Here is a 17622-nt window from a genome sequence, read left to right as displayed (position 1 = left end):
ACCAACCCCCCCCCCAAAAAAAAAAAAAAAAAAAAACTCTTGGCCTTTTTGTCTTTTCTTTTTCTTGGTGTTTTCTATATCTCAGGACAGTATTCTTTTTCTGCAATATATCAAGAATGGTTGGTTCTGTTTTTTGATTCCTTTCTTTATCATCACTATTTCCAGCTATGTGGAAGCAGATAGTGGGGGTGCCAAACATGGATGGCTTTGTGAAGAATCCAGACACTTTAGCATTCTATATTGCTAGTAAGATTCCTGTTTCTGAATGTACTAGACAGGAGCTCTTGGAGATTGATGGCATTTCATATAGATTGCGTAGGGAAATTGAGTTACTGAAGTCTATTGATATCATCCAATGTAAAAACTGCAAGGTAGTCAATAGTTTCTGAGTATGTATGGTTGTACTCGTCCGTTGAACTTTTTGCATCTGCCCTCATCTTATGCCTCCGTTTTGTACTGTGTTAGACCTTCTTAGTACTTAGCTGGCCATTGTTTTTATATGTAATTTCCTCTTATGCAGACGGTTATAGCCCAGCGCAGCGATATGTTGGTGATGTCTAGTGACAGTCCTCTCGGTGCTTATGTGAACCCTCATGGTTATGTGCATGAAATAATGACTCTTTACAGAGCAAATGGCTTAGCACTTAGAGGACGAGCTGAGACAGAATACAGTTGGTTCCCTGGGTATGAGATTGATCTGGCTTTTCTTTTTCATTGAGCGTATGAGTGTCCTTTTTCTCTCTTTCTTAAATAGAAGTTGTTCATGGTTTGGTTACAAAAAAAGTGGAGTTTTCGGGAGAAAAATTCAATGTATGCATTAAAACTCGTGAAGATATAATATACAGAAAAATACATAAAAGGAAACTAGCTATATTAAGCAAAGAATATTAACTAATAAATGAAAGAATAAAATAAACTAGAATCTTATGTAAAGAAAATTAAATATTTAAAAAGAAAAAAATCTACAAAAGGTTATTGTATTGTGTTGATTTTGTTTCTAACACTACATTAAACTTGGGCATGAAGTTCACTCGAGGATTAGTTCCCACTTGAATTTTCCTCCGGAGGACAAGAATTGGACTTGGACCTTAGAAGTCGTTTGGGAGCTGGAACCTTTGACCTCAAATAGGTTATTGCTAGATAATTATGAATAGGCAGATTGAGCATGATATTAGAGATCTAAACGTGGGATCAAGACAACGTTTCTTGTGGAAATCCATAAATGTAGTTGAGAATTAAAAACCAATGCAAATATTCAGAAAATTTCTGTATTGTTTTATGTAATCTATCCCTGATATAAGAAAGAGCTTCTGAATTTTAGATGGAAATTGGGACTTGGAATGGGTGTGGTGATGACTTGTTTGAGTGTAACGGAGTTTGTGTCCCAATTTTTGTTTCATGTCATCGACATATTTATTAAGTTTCATTTCTTGTCCAATATTCTAATGGATTTCTACAATAGTACTTTTGAAAAAATATCCATGGATATTTTTAAAATAAATAGCAAAGTTTAGGTTTTCTTTTTTCTTCTTTGGTAGCTGTGGTATGTGTATGTATGTTTTCTTTTTTTCTTTTTGAGCTGTGCAATTAGAACTTTATGGTGAATAGTTCAAATCAACTAATTTCAGTTGATCCAATTATATGTTTTGTATATAATATGCAATGGTAACGTAGTTTGTAAGATAAGAGTGAGTTGAGGCAATGTATTGGAAATGCCTAATACATTCTTCTTCAGTCTGAATATCAAATGAATGTTATACAAGAGACAGACAACTTCAGAAACAGGACATTAGGAGACAGAAGCAACAGCCTCTTGAAGGCATGTCCTATGCTAATTCCAGGACTAGAAAGCAAATATGTGGAAACTTTTTAAAGACTGAACCTACAATACTCGCTTAAAGGTAGCTACGGTAGCGGGGGCTGTACATGCAGCTCTCTGCAAATTTTACGAGATCCTTCGGTCGAGGAAGACGAGAAGCCAGACCTGTAAATGTTATATGATGCAACTGTAAGTTTACTTGTCTGTCATTGGTTTATCTATGAATGATTTAATCACATTGTGAAGAAAATGGGAGTCGCTAACCAAGTTCATAAGCCTTAGCAGCAACTTTAGCAGCAATGTTAGCAGATATCTTTCTGATGTTGGTAAAAGGAGGGTAAATCAATCCCTTATCATAGTTTTCCTGACTCACTTGGGCAGCCAGAGCCGCAGCTGGAAAGAGGAAAAAAACCTGTTAAATCGAGCTCCGACCCGGCAAAACTAATACTCGACATGCGTTGGACGGGGGTAAGATAAAAGCTATAGATATTGGAGCATATACTTGATAAAGATTGGCAGGAAACAAGCATCATTTGTTGACTCAATTAACCAAAATTTTACTTACAGGCTGCCAAGAGCATGTCATTGTGCACACGAATCGTGCCTGACATGATCAGACCCAAGCCAAATCCAGGGAATATGTAAGCATTGTTGGCCTGAATGACATTAGGAAGAGAATGCAAGCTCATAAGATAAAACCAAGTTGAAATTGAATTGTTATTAGAAAGATCGGTTTTTGTAAGTATGAAAGGTACCTGGCCAGGCACAAAAACTTTCCCATCATATTCAACAGGATCAAATGGACTTCCACTAGCAAAGATCGCCCGGCCCTGCAGGTTTAAAAGGATAAGTTTTAAGAACATAGTGATTTCTTGTTATGATATGATCTGCAAACATAAATGATGCTAGCTGTTTTGCAGGACTTGGACTGTACCTGGCTCCATGTATAAGCTTCTTCAGCTGTACACTCCGATTGTGATGTAGGATTTGAGAGAGCAAGGATCAGCGGTTTCTGCATAGTAATCGAAAATCGAGTTAATCTTTAATAACTTCTTGTCTAAGAATTGAGGAATGGAGAAGTTAGAGGGAACAAGGAAGAACCTCATTGAAGGATGCCATGGCCTCCACAACTTCCTTTGTAAATGTCTTCCCAACACCAGATGTTCCTATCAACACAGTTGGCCTGATTGCCTATATAATTTGAAGTTTTAAGATTGAGTTTACAAAGATCTCATAGAAGAACGAGTAAATAATGAAGGAATAGATGTCAATTACAAACCTGGACGGCGTCGTGAAGATCCTTGATAGATTCATGGTCATGAGCCCAAGGCTTCTTAAAATGTTGAAGGGATTCGAAGCGGGATCGAACGATCAGCCCCTGTGACAATGGTTATAATTCTTTTAGAACAGGAAATAACATTTGGGTGTAAAGGCACAATCTTGAAGTGAGCCAGTCCAAACAACCTTTGAGTCCACAAGCCAAATATTCTTGCGAGTCTCTTCAACTGGAGCTCCAGTCTGCCAAAAACAAGCAAAATCATAAGCCATAAATGCATTTGAATGATTCAGAATCAACAGGAGAAGAGCAGTAGAAGTAGAAGTAGGCTCATACCTGTTTTGAAATCTCCAAAGCAATAAGCTCAGCTATACCAGTCCCAGCCTGCAACAGTCAAATGACAGAAATAAGAAACAGCATACCATTGAGAACAAAAGCATGGCGCTATTTGATCTCTTAGAACGGATATAGACATGTGAATGAAAGTTTTGCAGACAAGACAGGAAAGATAAGCAGATGATCAATCAACGAAATATGTGCCAAAGTAAATGAACAAAATTTAACTCACCTCTCCAGCTCCAAGGAACAAGAAAGTATGCTCAGCTAATGTCCCTCCAACAAGTTTAAGAGCTGCAAGTAGTCCTGCTACAACGACAGATGCCGTACCCTAAATGTCGAACGAGAAAAAGCTTGATAGAGAGCTAATCCCAAAACATATAAAGTTAACAGTGAACTGAAAGTGATGCATATGTTTTTTACCTGAATGTCGTCGTTGAACACGAGGTGTGACAAGCTATATCTCGCAAGCAACTCGAATGCATTGTGGTTTGCAAAATCTTCAAACTGTTGAGAAATGCATAGTGAGCCACTGAATCAAAGTCCAATCCTAACTGTAAGTTGAAATTATCAAGTACCTGTACAAGGACTTTCTCTCCATAGTTCTTCTTTACTGCATACATGAACTCATCTAAAAGTTCCATGTATTCCTGAATGAAGGAAAGCACTGCATGAATGGATTGAAATCATGGAATTGGAAGGTAAAAAGGGAGCAATATATTGCTTTACCTGTCCTCTGGCTCGTTTATGTCTAAGGCCAATGTAAAACTCATCGTTCAGAAGCTGCTCGTTGTTCGTACCGACGTCTATCGTGATTGGCAAGCACTGTACACAGAACTACAAACTTAAGTCCTTGCTTGGTAGTACTTGACTTATCCAGGTATCAACACTCAGCTAAATTCAGATTAGAACATAAGTATATAAGCTAAAAGCATTGTTTACAGCTGAGGGTCGAATTCCTCCAAGTGCTGTATACAAAGAAAGCTTTCCGACAGGGATCCCCATGCCCTGAAAGAATATGGAAACAGTAAGCAACAGGATGCAAGTAAATAAAGGTTCATCAGCAGAATGAAAGAAGTAAGTTTTATAACCTGGCATCCTAAGTCCCCAAGGCCTAGAATCCGCTCTCCATCAGTCACAACAATAACTTGAATGTTCCTTTCAGGCCAGTTCTTCAAAACTTCAAGAATCTTTCCCCTGGAAAGGGAAACGGTTGATTATCAGTTCTGAACTAATGAAACCAATCATAGATCAAAAATGCTTGTTTAGTGGCATACTTCTCTTTCAAACTGATGAAAAGGCCCTGAGGTCGCCTGTAAATTTTCCCATACTTCTGGCAAGCTTCGCCAACAGTTGGAGTGTACACAACTGGAAGCAGTTCTTCAACATTATCGATGAGAAGCTTGTAGAACAGCCTTTCATTTCTCTCCTGCAAGATCAAATCATAGTAGACATGAAGGAAAATTTTTGGTATGGCCTGAGTAGAACGAAGCTACAAGTACAAACATCAATTGGGATAAGGAAGCAAAGAACCCTCTATAGGTTGTTGTGTGAGATTCCACATTAGTTGGAGAGGGAAATAGAGCATTTTTTATAAGGGTTTGAAAACTTCTCTCTAACAGACACGTTTTAAAACCTTGAGGGGAAGCTCAGAAGAAAAAGTCCAAAGAAGACAATATCTACTAGCAGTGGGCTTGGGTTGTAATAGTTGGTATCAGAGCCAGACATAGGGCGTTGTGCCAGCAAGGACGCTGAGCCCCGAAGGAGTGAATTGTGAGATCACACATCGGTTGGAGAGGGAAACGAATTTTAAAACCTTGAGAGAAATCCCCAAAGGAAAAGCTCAAAGAGGACAATATCAGCTAGCGGTGGGTTTTGGCTATTACAGTTGGTATTAGAGCCAGACGTCGGGCGGTGTGTCAGCAAGGACGCTGAGCCCTGAAGAGAGGTGGATTGTGAGATCACATATCGATTAGAGAGGGGAACAAGTGTCAGCGAGGATGATGGGTCCCGAAGGGGGTGAATTGTGAGATCCCACATCAGTTAGAGAGGTGAACGAAACATTTTTTGCAAAGGTGTGCCAAACCTCTTCTAATAATCGCATTTTAAAACTTTGAGAGGAAGCTCAAAAGGAAAAACCCAAAGAAAACAATATTTGTCTTGGGGTTAGGCTTTTTACTGATTGTCTGCCGGTTTTGATCAAATTTAACATCATACATCTCATGGATTCTAAGATTTGTTCTAAGATTTGTAAGGTTGTTCCTGGGGAGTTTAATGATAGAACTAAAGAACAAGAACCCAGCAACTCCTCAGCTTTTACCCCTACATCTACTCATTAAAAACCTTCAAAGCTTTAAGCCAAACCTGAAGATCCATCAAGGCAATATATCTGTGCAAAGGAACATCATAGTTGCGAAGATTGTGCATCATCCTCCTTTCCTGCTAGCCAAGAAACCATCAAAACATTGAATCCAAACCAAGCCCAGAAAGAAGCAAAGAACAAGAGAGATCCAAACTCACCTGAAGCTCCTGATCAAAAAGTGCAGGCGGCAACAAGCCACGCAAGTAATGAGCATCTCTCTCTTTCTCAGTAAAGGAAAGGCCCTTGTTGTAGATGGGATCACGCAGCAACGAGTAGCCACTGAAATAACAACAAGAAGAAAGGGAAAGTAAGAAGAGAATGAAAGACAATCCCATAAAAGAAGATGTGTTTATGTTTCTTGAATGTTACCTAGCAACAGAGACAGTCCAGGGGGTAATGAGCTGGTCTTCTGTGGCGTTATGTTCCCCATACGCTTCCTGAAACTTGTTGTCAATGTCTTCCATCTCCATATGAACACTACCACTGCTCATCGTCTTCCTCATGGCACCCTCCATGAATCTGCTCTGAAATCTGCTTCTCCCGCACGCCAATGGGCTCTGTGCTACAAGGAAAAGGGCAGGCAGGCAGCACACAGAGAATTTGGTGGAAACGGAAGGAGTAAGATTCAGGCTTTATAGTGAATGAAAAACGAAAAAGTGCATATTTCTTTTTGCTTATTCCCGATTTTGTCAACCAATTATGGCCATAATGTGAAGAGCATAAACAACCCACGTGGACTAATTGATTCAAGAACCCAACAACCACCAAAAAAAAGTATATATATATATATATATATATATTTATGATTTTTGCACTTTTAACTCAAAATTACCAAAGTTGGAAATAATACTAAACTTTTTTAAATAAAAAAATTAGGTATAGTTTTAAATGGAATTCTTAATATTTTATTTTTAAAAATACTTTTAAATGTTTAAATTTTTTATTAATATCTTTTAAAAAAAATTCAAAGTTCAAAAATATTATTGTAACCTCATTTTAAAAAATTATGTTTTTACATTATTAAGGTTTCGTTGGGTTCTATTTGAAAATTTTAAAAGGTTTTAAGGGTACTTTTTTAAATTTTTTAAGAAGTTTATGATATTAATTTCTAATAAATTAGTTTTTTTATTAAAAAATACTATTAGCAATGGACAATAGCTAATGAAACTGAAATCAAAAGATATTTTAAATAATTTAACTTTTTTTTATAAGTAAATTTGTTAAATTACACAAAAATTCAAACCATTAAATTTAAAAAAAAAAAAAGTTGGATTATATGTACATTTTAACTTATTAGCACAAACAATAATTACATGCGACCTATTATTTTGATATTACTAATCAACTTAAATATAATTCAAATAATTAGACATATAATTTAAGTTAACTCAACCGACATTGACCTAAGTTGTTTAAATACGACATTAAGCATAATCGTTAAGTGCATGTATTTGTCAGATAGGACAAACTAATTATTTGATTCATTGTATTTATAATAAAATATAAAATATAACAATTTTACTTAATTTCATAAAAAAAAAAAATTAATTAAAATAATTGAAAAAAAATATGAAATACCATTCGGTTTTGAACTCAAGAAATGGTGGGTAATTAAAGTGATAAAGCTTGTTAATGAATTCTCTTAAATAAGGTACAAAATTATTAAATGCAACAGAAACGGGTAGCCGGTGGAGGTAGCCCCCGCCATCTTTGGCGCTACCTACCGCTCACGCCCGTTGCCCGTCGCTTCGCATTAAGCAACAAGCAATATGATTGCCACGTCATGTTTCCCACGCCCCCCCTCTTCACAATATAAAATTACTCTTTTGGCCCTCTCTTTTCACTATCTTTTCATTTCAATCCTTCATTTCTTAAAATATTACATACCTAATATTTACCTTTTCACTTTAATTACTTAAATCAAAATATTTTTAAATCAATTATATTATTCTTTAATATTAATTTGATTTCAACCTTTTTCTCCCATGTATATTAATATTGCCTAATTAACGATTAATTTATAATTCAAACTTATTAATAATATATGTTGAATTAGATGTGAACAAAATTATTAGTTTATTATTTACCTACTTTAGATTAATTATTAATATACATGCAATTAAATTTATTTCCAACTCAAAAATAATTTTAAAAAATCGATGCAATTTTATTTTTAAAAAATAAAAATAAAAAAGGTCCTTATTTTAGTTATAAATTAATAGCTTACTCAATTTTAAATTTTAATTTGGAAATCCACATTGTACTAAATATTCGTATCTTTGACATTCAAAGGGGAAGGGCATGCATGTAATTTTAATTCTTATAAATTTTAGAAGGATTGGAATATACCTATTCAAATAAATACAATTTATCGTGTCCTATAGTATGGGTGAGCGTTGCAAGATGAGTGTTTTGGGTGTTTTCCCTTAGAAATGGGTTTTCGAGGATAATATCAAATGACACGAGTGTCCTTCCCATATTCCTTGAGTTTGAGGTTGATATATGAGGCTTTCTGCAAAATAGTAAGCAAAAATAACTCAACATAGACACGGGAGAGTTTATGTCTCAATAACACTCGAATAGATAAATGTATGGATACGAAAGTTGAAGGTGACGTCATCCTTGCATATGGGACTTCAATTCACGTATTTATTGAGAGGTTTTTCCATTGCTTTTGAATTTTGTCTCGCATTTGACTTTCACAAAGTTTGACCAATCGTCCTATAACTTTCAACTCACATTGGTCCATTTTGCCCCCCAAAATTAATCATAAAGACAATAATACCCACCCACCAACAACGTTGAAACCTCTCCCCTTCTCCCCTATGGCATTGACGGGAACACAACTTTGCGTGTGGCCGCGTATTTAATATTTTATTATTAATTAATTAGCATTTGCCTTCTTTATTTAATTATTAAATAAGCTGTATATTACCAAACTCTCCCCAATCTTCTACAAATTCTCAATTTTATTTTTTATTTTTTAAAATTTTCATTTTTTTTTTCTCTACTGTAAATTCTAAATAACGGTTAAGTTTAAATTTGAAATTACATTAAAAAAAAATTATAGTCAAATCAATATAATATTTAATTAGTGATTCTGATTACTACTAATCATTATTTAAATTAATAATGAGCAAAATTATATCAATTCTCGTAATTAAAGTTTAAGTAATTATTTAAATTACAGTATTAACAGCTGGTACTATTATTATCATAATTTTGATTTAAATTAATTTATATCGTAAGACGTGATGTGCATCATCTTGTGGCAATTAAATTAAATTAAATTAAACTAATCTAAAATCCTTTTTATAATCGCACGTGCTACGAGCTTGGAATTTATTTTTATGTATAAAAAATAATTATTGGTTGGTATTATTTATACCCCTAGATATTTAAATCATTTTTGAAGATTTTGTGGACAAAAATAAATCCTTTTTCACTCTACAATGTTTTAAACATGCTCTTTTGCCCTCTTAAATCATTTAAGATTAAGCTTATTATATAAAAACATCTTGAATTTACGATTTGGGTTGATCCAACCAATCTGAAAATAAGATTAAAACAATTTTACCCTACTTCTAAAAATATTAAAATATTTAAGGTTTATAACTAATTTGAATGATGCGTTGTCACATTAAATGTTTGATATTTTAATTTTATAAAATTTTAATATGGTTTTTTAAATAATTAAAAAAATTAATAACCCAATAACAACCGAATTGTGAACTCGGCTGGCCCAAGCAGACCAGCGCTCCGGCCCATCATCCGGCCCATAACCTCCCATGGGCAATTTCAAGGACACCAGGCCCATCACCTCCAATGGGCTTTCTTTAAAGTAAAAAAACCAAGCCTACAAATAAGAGAATCTTTCATTTTATTTTATTTTTTTATTTTTATTATTATTCAAATCTGATTATCAATAAATTATTCTCGTCAATTTCTACGCGAATCAATATAAAAAAAAAAAAAAAAAATCAATCATCAACTCGAACTTATTATCGAACCAAAAATATAGATTTAATTTGTAGATTTTAAAAATAAAAATTCAAACAAATTAAATAGAATCACATAATTTTTTAGATGTGAAATTCCCATTTTCTTGCCTTGTGCATTTTAAATTAATTTAATATAAAGTGGATCTGATTCAGTAATTTTTTTATTAAATTGGATGATTTTATGATATATTTTTTTCAATTTGATTAATAAACTCGATCCCATCTTATAAATTAAAAATAACACCTTTCAGTAAAGACAAAATATATAGATCAAATTTAGATAAAAAGAAAGTATATTATTATTATTATTTTCCCTACACTTTGTATAAAATAAAAATACCCCAAATATTTATTTAATTTTTCTTTAATTAAATATTTACTAATTAAGAAAATAATGAAGAGTTAATGTGTCAGTGTCAGTAATGAGAAAATTATTTATAAGAAAAGTTGTAAATAGGGGCATGTGATCTCACCGCAAATTTTGCTTATTTATTTATTTATTTATTTATTTATTTATTTATTTATTTTTAGTGTCAGAATATATTTTTGTAATATTTTTATTTTTATTTTATTTTATTGTATGAATTGATCTAATTTCTAATACTTAATTTTTTTTATTAACTTTATAATGGGTTTCATTAATAATTATTTTCTAACTTTTTTTCTTTATTTTAATTTCGTTAACATTCAAAAAAGAAAAAAAAAAACATGAACAAATAATAATTTTTAAATATTGTTATTAATGCATTCAAGAAAATTAATTAATAAATAAATAACCGTTAGGAAACTCTGTTACTGTGCATGTGCTTATCAAACATTCTCTGTAAAAATAAATAAATATTAATTCACTGAATTTCACGTCAATATATATCTCCTTCCAATCTAAATTTTGTTTTTAATTTATTCAAATAAGTAAATTTTTAATTAAATATTATTTTAGAAATTATATCTTTAATTTTATCTCATTTATTGTTTAAATTTTATGGTTAATTTTAGTTAAATATTATTTTAGATTAAGTGGGTGTATTTTTTCGTGTATAGGTATGATCTAGCCTATAGATATAGAACAACATGATCCAACGGTGGATACGCGTTCGAACAAATAATCATGTTTATAAAATTTCTATTTTGTACTTTTTTCGATGGAAGACGACTTTTCAAATGTACGTTCAATAGGTACAATTGATTCAAATAGGACGTGACCAAATTTGTCCGTTGATACTAAGGTGAATCGATGAAAAATAGTAACATGGTTTTATCTTTTTTTAATAAAAGAAAATTATTTCATGGTAAAAAAAACAAAAACTCCCGAATGTAAAATAAATTTTAAAATATAATTAATATTTTTTAATTATTAGTTTATTTTATTTTGCTTCTTGCATTAATTTTAGAAAGAGAAAAAAGATTATTTCATATATTTGCATTGTAATTTTAGTTTTTAGACAATTAAATACTATTTTTAAATTGTAAAATTCTGAGGAAATATCAATTAATATGTTTTAAAAAAAACAAAAAAGTCAATGAATTATTTTAAAGATTTATTTAAAATATAATAACTAAATTTATAATTTTTTTAATTTTTCAGTTAAAAATATGGATTTAAGCTATTTTTAATCATCAATAATTTGCTCTGTGGTTATCCCGGCAACCAAATGTTTATGGGAAGAAAAAAAAAAGAAAAAGAAAAAGAAAATTTGAATGTTAGAAGTTTAACAAAATCATGAGTTTGAGGGGTAAAAAACACCAAATTGATGAAATTGGCGGAGCTCTACCGATAACGGCGGCGGCGGTCAGATGAGCTGCCGGAAATCGGGACCTACGTGTTGATGGATAAGATAATTATCACAGCTGGAAGCATCAAATATGAGGTCTTGGCGGTGATGATCCAAAACCAATGGCTGCGGTTGTTGTTGGCCTCTAATAATCTCCTTCTGCCGCCGTAGCTCCATAACTTTCCGGTGGGAATTGGAGTGTTTCGTGAGCACAAAGGTAGGACTAGCAGCAGGGCGGTACTCCGGCACCAAGCGGCCGGATTTATACCGAACCCCACAAGCGTTACATAGCGTTTTTGGGCCCATTGGGCCAGTCCGCCATTGCGGCGTCTTATCGGTGGCACAATGCATGCACCTACGCTCCTCTCCCGCAGGAGACACTCCACCCTCCGGACTATCCTTCTTCTTCGCTGTCACCACCGCCTTGGGCGGCGCTTTTTTGACCAATTGCGGTGGTTCAGCGTTAATGTCGGATTCAGACGAGGATGTGGTCGGAGAAAGAGGAAGAAGGAGAGAGTTGTTCCAATTGGATACGACGGCGCGTGAACGTTTGCTACGTGCCTTCGCTGGAACGGAAACAACACCCGGGTTGAAGATAGCGGCGGCGTTTCGGGGGGGCACGGCGGTGGGTTCGTGGGGTTTGACTTTGACTCCGGTAATTAATTCCAAGTTTTGGATGTACTCGCATTCCTCTACGAAATTCGAAAGCCATTCCAATTCAAGTAAATCATCATACTGTACAAAATTAAAATTAAAATTAAAATTAAAATCCTCATAATAATAATAATAATAATAATAATAATAATAAATTGAAAGTATATATATATATATATTTAATTAAAAAACAAAAAAAGTAGAGCAAAACGCATCGTTTGAGAGAGGGATTACCGGAATAGCGAGTTCGGCGGAGAAATGGGCGTCGGGTAAGTTAACGTGGTCCAGAAAGGAAGTTAGTTGGGCGGAGTTCCCATTATCGTGGAAGCAGCTGCTGGGAGTATTAGTATTATGATGATTATTATTAGTATTGTCGGATAATAACCCGGCGTCGGCGTCGGCGTCGGCGTGGTGGTCGTCGGAGAAATCGAGGAGGTTCTCGACGAAGAAGAGGTCGTGTTCAGCGGCGGCGGTGTGGTGGTGATCGGAGGAGGAGTGGGTGGAGGTGTAGGCTTTAAGGTGGAAATGTTCAGGGGGTTCCATGGGGCGTGGGATTTGGGGGAAAGGGAATTGGAAGTAGTGGGAGAAGAAAAGAAGGAGTGGGAGAGAGGGAGCGAGAGTAAGTGGCTAAGAGAGAAAATGGGTTGGTTTGCGTTTCATGGGGAAAGCTCGACACCCAATTTTCACTCCTTCTTCTTCTTCTTCTTCTTCTTCTTCTTCATCTTCTCCCTAATTTCTTTTTTCATTTAAAAATTCTAAATTAACTCAATATTACTTTTAATACCTACTTTAAAAGGCATACAATTAAAATATCTTTTTATTTTTAAAATAATAGTACTGTACCGGCAGAGTCTATGAAATGGTGTAACATTATATCATGTATCAATTTTATTTATACACTAAACTATATGAAAAAACATAATAAAGATCCATAACTATATTATTTAAGTTATATATATAACTCTTTATTTTTATACATATCTTAAATTTTTAATTTAATATGATATTGGAATTAATGTGGTGCATCATGAAATTATTGAAAAAAAAAATGAAATGAATATTTTAAGATGAAATTCAAATCTTGGACATAAAGTGTTAATAGTTTTTATTTCTATTTTATAATTTTTTTTTTTTTTTACAGATTATTTTAAATAAAAATGATTTTTATTGTTTTGAATTTTTTTTATAGAAATAAATTATTTTATTTTATATTTAGTTTACTCGATCATGCATAGGGTGGTTGAGAATGAGATGCAAAGTTAAAAAAAAGGGTGATTTTATTAATGAATTAATGAAAATAGTTATTTTTTTAGTATTTTATTTATTTTATATTTTTAGTTTTAGTTAGGGTGGGGTCCATTATGCACGTGAGGAGGTGGTAGTCGGCATCAACGCACCCATGTGAGGTCAAAACCCTATATAGTATACAGTAACGTGACAGCACGTGCTTAAGAACTCACGTGCCTCATAAACTTGCGGGGACGGCACGTGGGGACTTATTATTATTATTATTATTATTATTTTTGAGATTGAATTGAAGTCCTGTTTGTTTGGATGAAAAAAAAATTAAATCTTGATTTAATTCAAATGGAATATATAATATTATATTAGTTTTTAAAATTGATATTTTTTTAGCATTTTTATTCTTTCATTTCATGATATTATATTAGTTTTTAACTTTTGAATTGGAAAGGAAACGAACAATTTTTTATAAGGATGTAAAAACCTCACTCTAGCTAGGACCGATGATTCTGAAGAAATGGGTTATGAGATCTCACATCGATTGAAGAGAGGAATAAAACATTTCTTATAGGGATCTGTAAACCTCTCCCTACCGAGGACGCTCGCACCAAGGAGGTAGATTGTGAAATATTTCTTATAAGGGTGTGGAAAACTCTCCTTAACAAGGACGCTGGTCCCAAGTGTGATAGATTGTGGTGATACTACATTGGTTGGGTCCAAGGGTGGATTGTGTGATCCTACGTCGATACGAGTGGGGAATGGTGAAGGGTGAATCCTACATTGGTTGGGCCCAACTCTCTCTTCTTTTCTTAAAAATTTTTATTTAAAAAAAAAAACGCGTGGAATGGAGGCAGGAAACTGGTTTATAGCGTGGGCCTGTTTCCATAAGCCCAACTTGGATATGGGCCGGAAAACACTTGAATCCATATTCACCAAAAGGCCCACTATTCGTCTAATGGGCCTCAATTTTTCTGTCAACTCAAAATATTTTATTTATAATATGAAAATTTTTGACTTAACAAATACAATATTTTTCTTTATTAAAAAAACAATAATTTTTTACTAGAACGACTTACCATACTTTTTACCCGAAAATTAAATAATACATCGAAATTTGTTATAGCTGGTGAAACATATAAACACACATATAGAATATACCAATATTATTTAACGAGGGTTGGATCACAGACATCTTTGGTTATGGCCGGAATACAACTTGAAGTCCGGCCAATTCTACCGTTGCGGTGGCCGGCGGGGGGTTCTCTAGGGCTGATCGACTTCCCTCGGGTGGAGCTTTTCTTGAGAATCTCTTTAATGGCTTCGGCTTGATACAGCACCGGATATACCCTCCCGAACCTATTGAACTTGGCACAAGCGCTCATGTGCTCCTTCAAAGACTCCTCCTTTTCCCAACCCCTCTGCTTCAAATGACACCAATAAGCCTTACTTTGTAATATAACACAAAAAAAAGAAAGAATGAAACAAATTTAACCTTGTTCATCTCCTCGTTTACTGCCTCGGCGCAGAGGCCGCAAATCATCTTCCCCATGAACTCGCCTCGAACACGGTTGATGTACTCCGCCGTGCACTCCTCGGAGAGGCCGCAACACTCGCAGGTCGCGGCCTCTACCTCGGAGATCGGCGGCAGTGGCTCGGCTTCTGTAAGACCTGTTTTTGTGAGCTCGGAGGAAATGTCGGATATGGTTCGTTGGAGACCCTCCATTGATAGCCTTGATGGCTTTCGCACTTCTACTTTTGTTTCTGATCTGTTGGGAGCCATATGGATTTGGATATGTTTGTGAAGAAATAGGTTGCTTGGGACAACTCAATTTATAGTACAATTAGTATTTTATTTTTAAAATAATTTAAATTTTGCATTTCTTTTCAAAAAAAAAAATAAAAAAAATACTCGTATAACATGGTCCAAAGTTTCATTAATACTCTTATATTAAAAAATTTCAATTTTTTAAAAAAGTTCAAAAATACCCTTATCGAGTATCAGTTTTCAAAAATACCCATCAACATTTCCCTGGACAATATCGTATAACAAGGTTAGGGAAGAGAACAAACCACCATTTATAAGAGTGTGGAAACTTTCCCGTGGACAATATCGGTAGATCTGGACCATTACAAATGGTATCACACCAGACGATGTACCAGTCTTTTTACTATTCCTCGAATGGGGTAGACACGAGGCGGTGTGCCAATAAGGATGCTGGGCTCCGAAGAAAAAGTCCAAAGAAGACAATATCTGCTAGCGATGGATTTACTTTTGAAAGTTTAAGGGTATTTGTGAAATTTCGTGGAGGTATTTTTATAAATTTTGGTTAAATTTAAAAAGAATTAGAAGTTAATTACGATGAGGAGAGGTAAAAGATCACGGGAAGTAGCAAGGATCTTGTTGAAGAAGAAGAAGAAGGAACCAAAAAAGCTTGAAAAAGTGAGATATGGGATTTGAATTAGAAGACAAAGTAAGAAAAAGGGTTTGCTTTTTTAGCTTTTTGGGTTAACTTTTTTACTCTATTTAATGGAAATGGTTGTATTGTATAAGTCGGTTCTCGTGGCTTACTATAAGACTGACAAATGTCACGATTGCACTCTTTCGAGATTCACTTTGTGATTGTATTATACTTACTATCGCTCTCGAGATGTATTCTTGGTGGCACAGATGGAAATTGTCTTCTTTAATTGAGTGCATGTGTCTTGCACGCTCCAACTTGGACCGATGCAGTAGTAGTCATTCCTGACCATGTTACACCTCGGTTACCCATGAAGAGTTCACATTTCTATTGTAGAACTCATGACAACTACGGTGTTCACGAATAGATGTTTTTACTTGAAACACCGAGTCACCAAGGATCATAGAGTCCAACCGTTTTCATTTAGATTTATATATTTTTTTTAAGTGTTGATTTTAAACCTAGTAGTTTTAAAACTCAACCTATCTCGACTACCCAACCGAAATCATAAAGGTTGGGTTGGGTTAAATTTTCATCGGTTTGAGTTGTGCTGAATTTTTTAAAAATAAAAATTTGAGTCGTAGATTAACGTGTTTTTTTTTGTTGGGTTAATCCAACAAACTCGAAAAATAGGGTTACAACTGTACCAATATTATGAAAAATTAAGAACATTTAACATTTGTACCAATGTTAGTGATGTGTTGTGACTCGTAAATGTAACAAAATAATCTAACTCGAAAAATAGAGGGTTACGTTGTAAACTCGAGCAATTTTTGGATATCAAACGGCCCTCCCCAGAAGGTAATTTTAATGTGGCCGATTTCTCCTCTTTTGCAATCAGTTTCGCTACAGCACCTGCTGCTCTAGCTAATTGTCCCCCTTCCCAAGTGTGATTTCTATGTTATGTATGGCCGTGCCTAAGGGCATATCGGTTGAAGTAGATTCTTCTTTTTGATCAATCAAAACCCCTTCCCAAACTGTACAAGCTTCTTCCAAAGCATACGGCTTTCTAGATGTAGATGATGATATCTATACATATGGATCTTATATATATCGTCCAATGAAGTTCCACATGAGTGGATATATAGGAATCCAAATCTGCCGAATCACTCATGTTATGATCTTCTACATCCTAGGTCTTCCCGTTCCTTCATCTGGCTTATGTTCTTCATGTAGCATTCAGACCGAATGACTCTATGAAATTACGTCGATACTTCCACATATTACGGGTAACGTAGGAGACATCTCTATTTTTCCCCTCGGGAATCCTTAGAATTACCACTGCTTAGCTTTCAATTTGCCTCTGACCATCAAATGAAATGTGAATAACCCGTCCTTAGTTACTCGTATCACGAACTCAACCAACCTAAGATTTTTGATTGGTCCAAATTTTTTTTTAACCCAACTCGTATACACTCCAGTACACATCACACCTAAAATTATAATTTATAAAATTTAAACTATAATATATTTCACTAATTTTCCGAAGCCTGGAGTTTTCATTGGTCAACGGCATCTGTTACCAATTTTTCCATGAAAATTAATGCCCTTCGCCTAACAACTTTTTTTTTTTTTTTAATATATATTGTTTTTATAGATATGTATATTATTAAATATATACCAATTTAAATAATAATAAATATATGGATATATTAATAGCCAATAAAAACAAAAAATTATAAAATCTTTAATCCATAATTT

At 34.1% G+C, this 17622-nt stretch overlaps 4 protein-coding genes and 2 long non-coding RNA genes across 6 annotated transcripts in view; 3 read left to right on the top strand and 3 right to left on the bottom strand.

The window, feature by feature from the left end:
• Nucleotides 1-1435, top strand: part of LOC111491780 (protein cereblon-like) — a 5445-nt gene extending 4010 nt beyond the window's left edge. The window contains 2 exon segments of the mRNA XM_023140812.1: nucleotides 163-371; nucleotides 521-1435. Of these exon segments, the coding sequence (XP_022996580.1) occupies nucleotides 163-371; nucleotides 521-718 (407 nt within the window). The 3' untranslated portion in view covers nucleotides 719-1435.
• Nucleotides 1436-1677: 242 nt separating this feature from the next.
• LOC111491774 (NADP-dependent malic enzyme-like) lies at nucleotides 1678-6556 on the bottom strand. The gene is made up of 19 exons (XM_023140807.1): nucleotides 6163-6556; nucleotides 5952-6072; nucleotides 5796-5870; nucleotides 4709-4860; nucleotides 4523-4628; nucleotides 4374-4439; nucleotides 4161-4256; nucleotides 4010-4081; nucleotides 3855-3938; nucleotides 3664-3762; nucleotides 3432-3479; nucleotides 3284-3337; nucleotides 3099-3197; nucleotides 2921-3010; nucleotides 2754-2831; nucleotides 2575-2649; nucleotides 2385-2475; nucleotides 2084-2212; nucleotides 1678-1984 (listed from the first exon to the last, which is right to left on the bottom strand). The coding sequence occupies exons 1-19, from the start codon at nucleotides 6306-6308 to the stop codon at nucleotides 1896-1898; spliced, it is 1770 nt and encodes a 589-aa protein (XP_022996575.1). The 5' UTR covers nucleotides 6309-6556; the 3' UTR covers nucleotides 1678-1895.
• On the top strand, nucleotides 1916-3031 carry LOC111491778. The gene is made up of 5 exons (XR_002719762.1): nucleotides 1916-2008; nucleotides 2105-2287; nucleotides 2387-2460; nucleotides 2613-2655; nucleotides 2740-3031. It is a non-coding gene; the product is annotated as an uncharacterized LOC111491778 (long non-coding RNA).
• On the top strand, nucleotides 3900-4216 carry LOC111491779. Its single transcript, XR_002719763.1, has 2 exons — nucleotides 3900-3987; nucleotides 4092-4216. It is a non-coding gene; the product is annotated as an uncharacterized LOC111491779 (long non-coding RNA).
• Nucleotides 6557-11531: 4975 nt separating the features above from the next.
• On the bottom strand, nucleotides 11532-12839 carry LOC111491776 (GATA transcription factor 12-like). Its single transcript, XM_023140810.1, has 2 exons — nucleotides 12455-12839; nucleotides 11532-12301 (listed from the first exon to the last, which is right to left on the bottom strand). The coding sequence occupies exons 1-2, from the start codon at nucleotides 12761-12763 to the stop codon at nucleotides 11585-11587; spliced, it is 1026 nt and encodes a 341-aa protein (XP_022996578.1). The 5' UTR covers nucleotides 12764-12839; the 3' UTR covers nucleotides 11532-11584.
• A 1699-nt stretch (nucleotides 12840-14538) lies between these two features.
• On the bottom strand, nucleotides 14539-15247 carry LOC111491777. Its single transcript, XM_023140811.1, has 2 exons — nucleotides 14955-15247; nucleotides 14539-14880 (listed from the first exon to the last, which is right to left on the bottom strand). Exons 1-2 carry the CDS (start codon nucleotides 15240-15242, stop codon nucleotides 14626-14628), a joined length of 543 nt encoding a protein of 180 aa, XP_022996579.1. The 5' UTR covers nucleotides 15243-15247; the 3' UTR covers nucleotides 14539-14625.
• Nucleotides 15248-17622: the final 2375 nt, after the last annotated feature.

This window comes from Cucurbita maxima, unplaced genomic scaffold (assembly GCF_002738345.1).
Source record: "Cucurbita maxima cultivar Rimu unplaced genomic scaffold, Cmax_1.0 Cma_Scf00017, whole genome shotgun sequence".
In the NCBI taxonomy this organism is placed as follows: Eukaryota; Viridiplantae; Streptophyta; class Magnoliopsida; order Cucurbitales; family Cucurbitaceae; genus Cucurbita; species Cucurbita maxima.
This window is presented reverse-complemented; position numbering and strand designations above follow the sequence as displayed.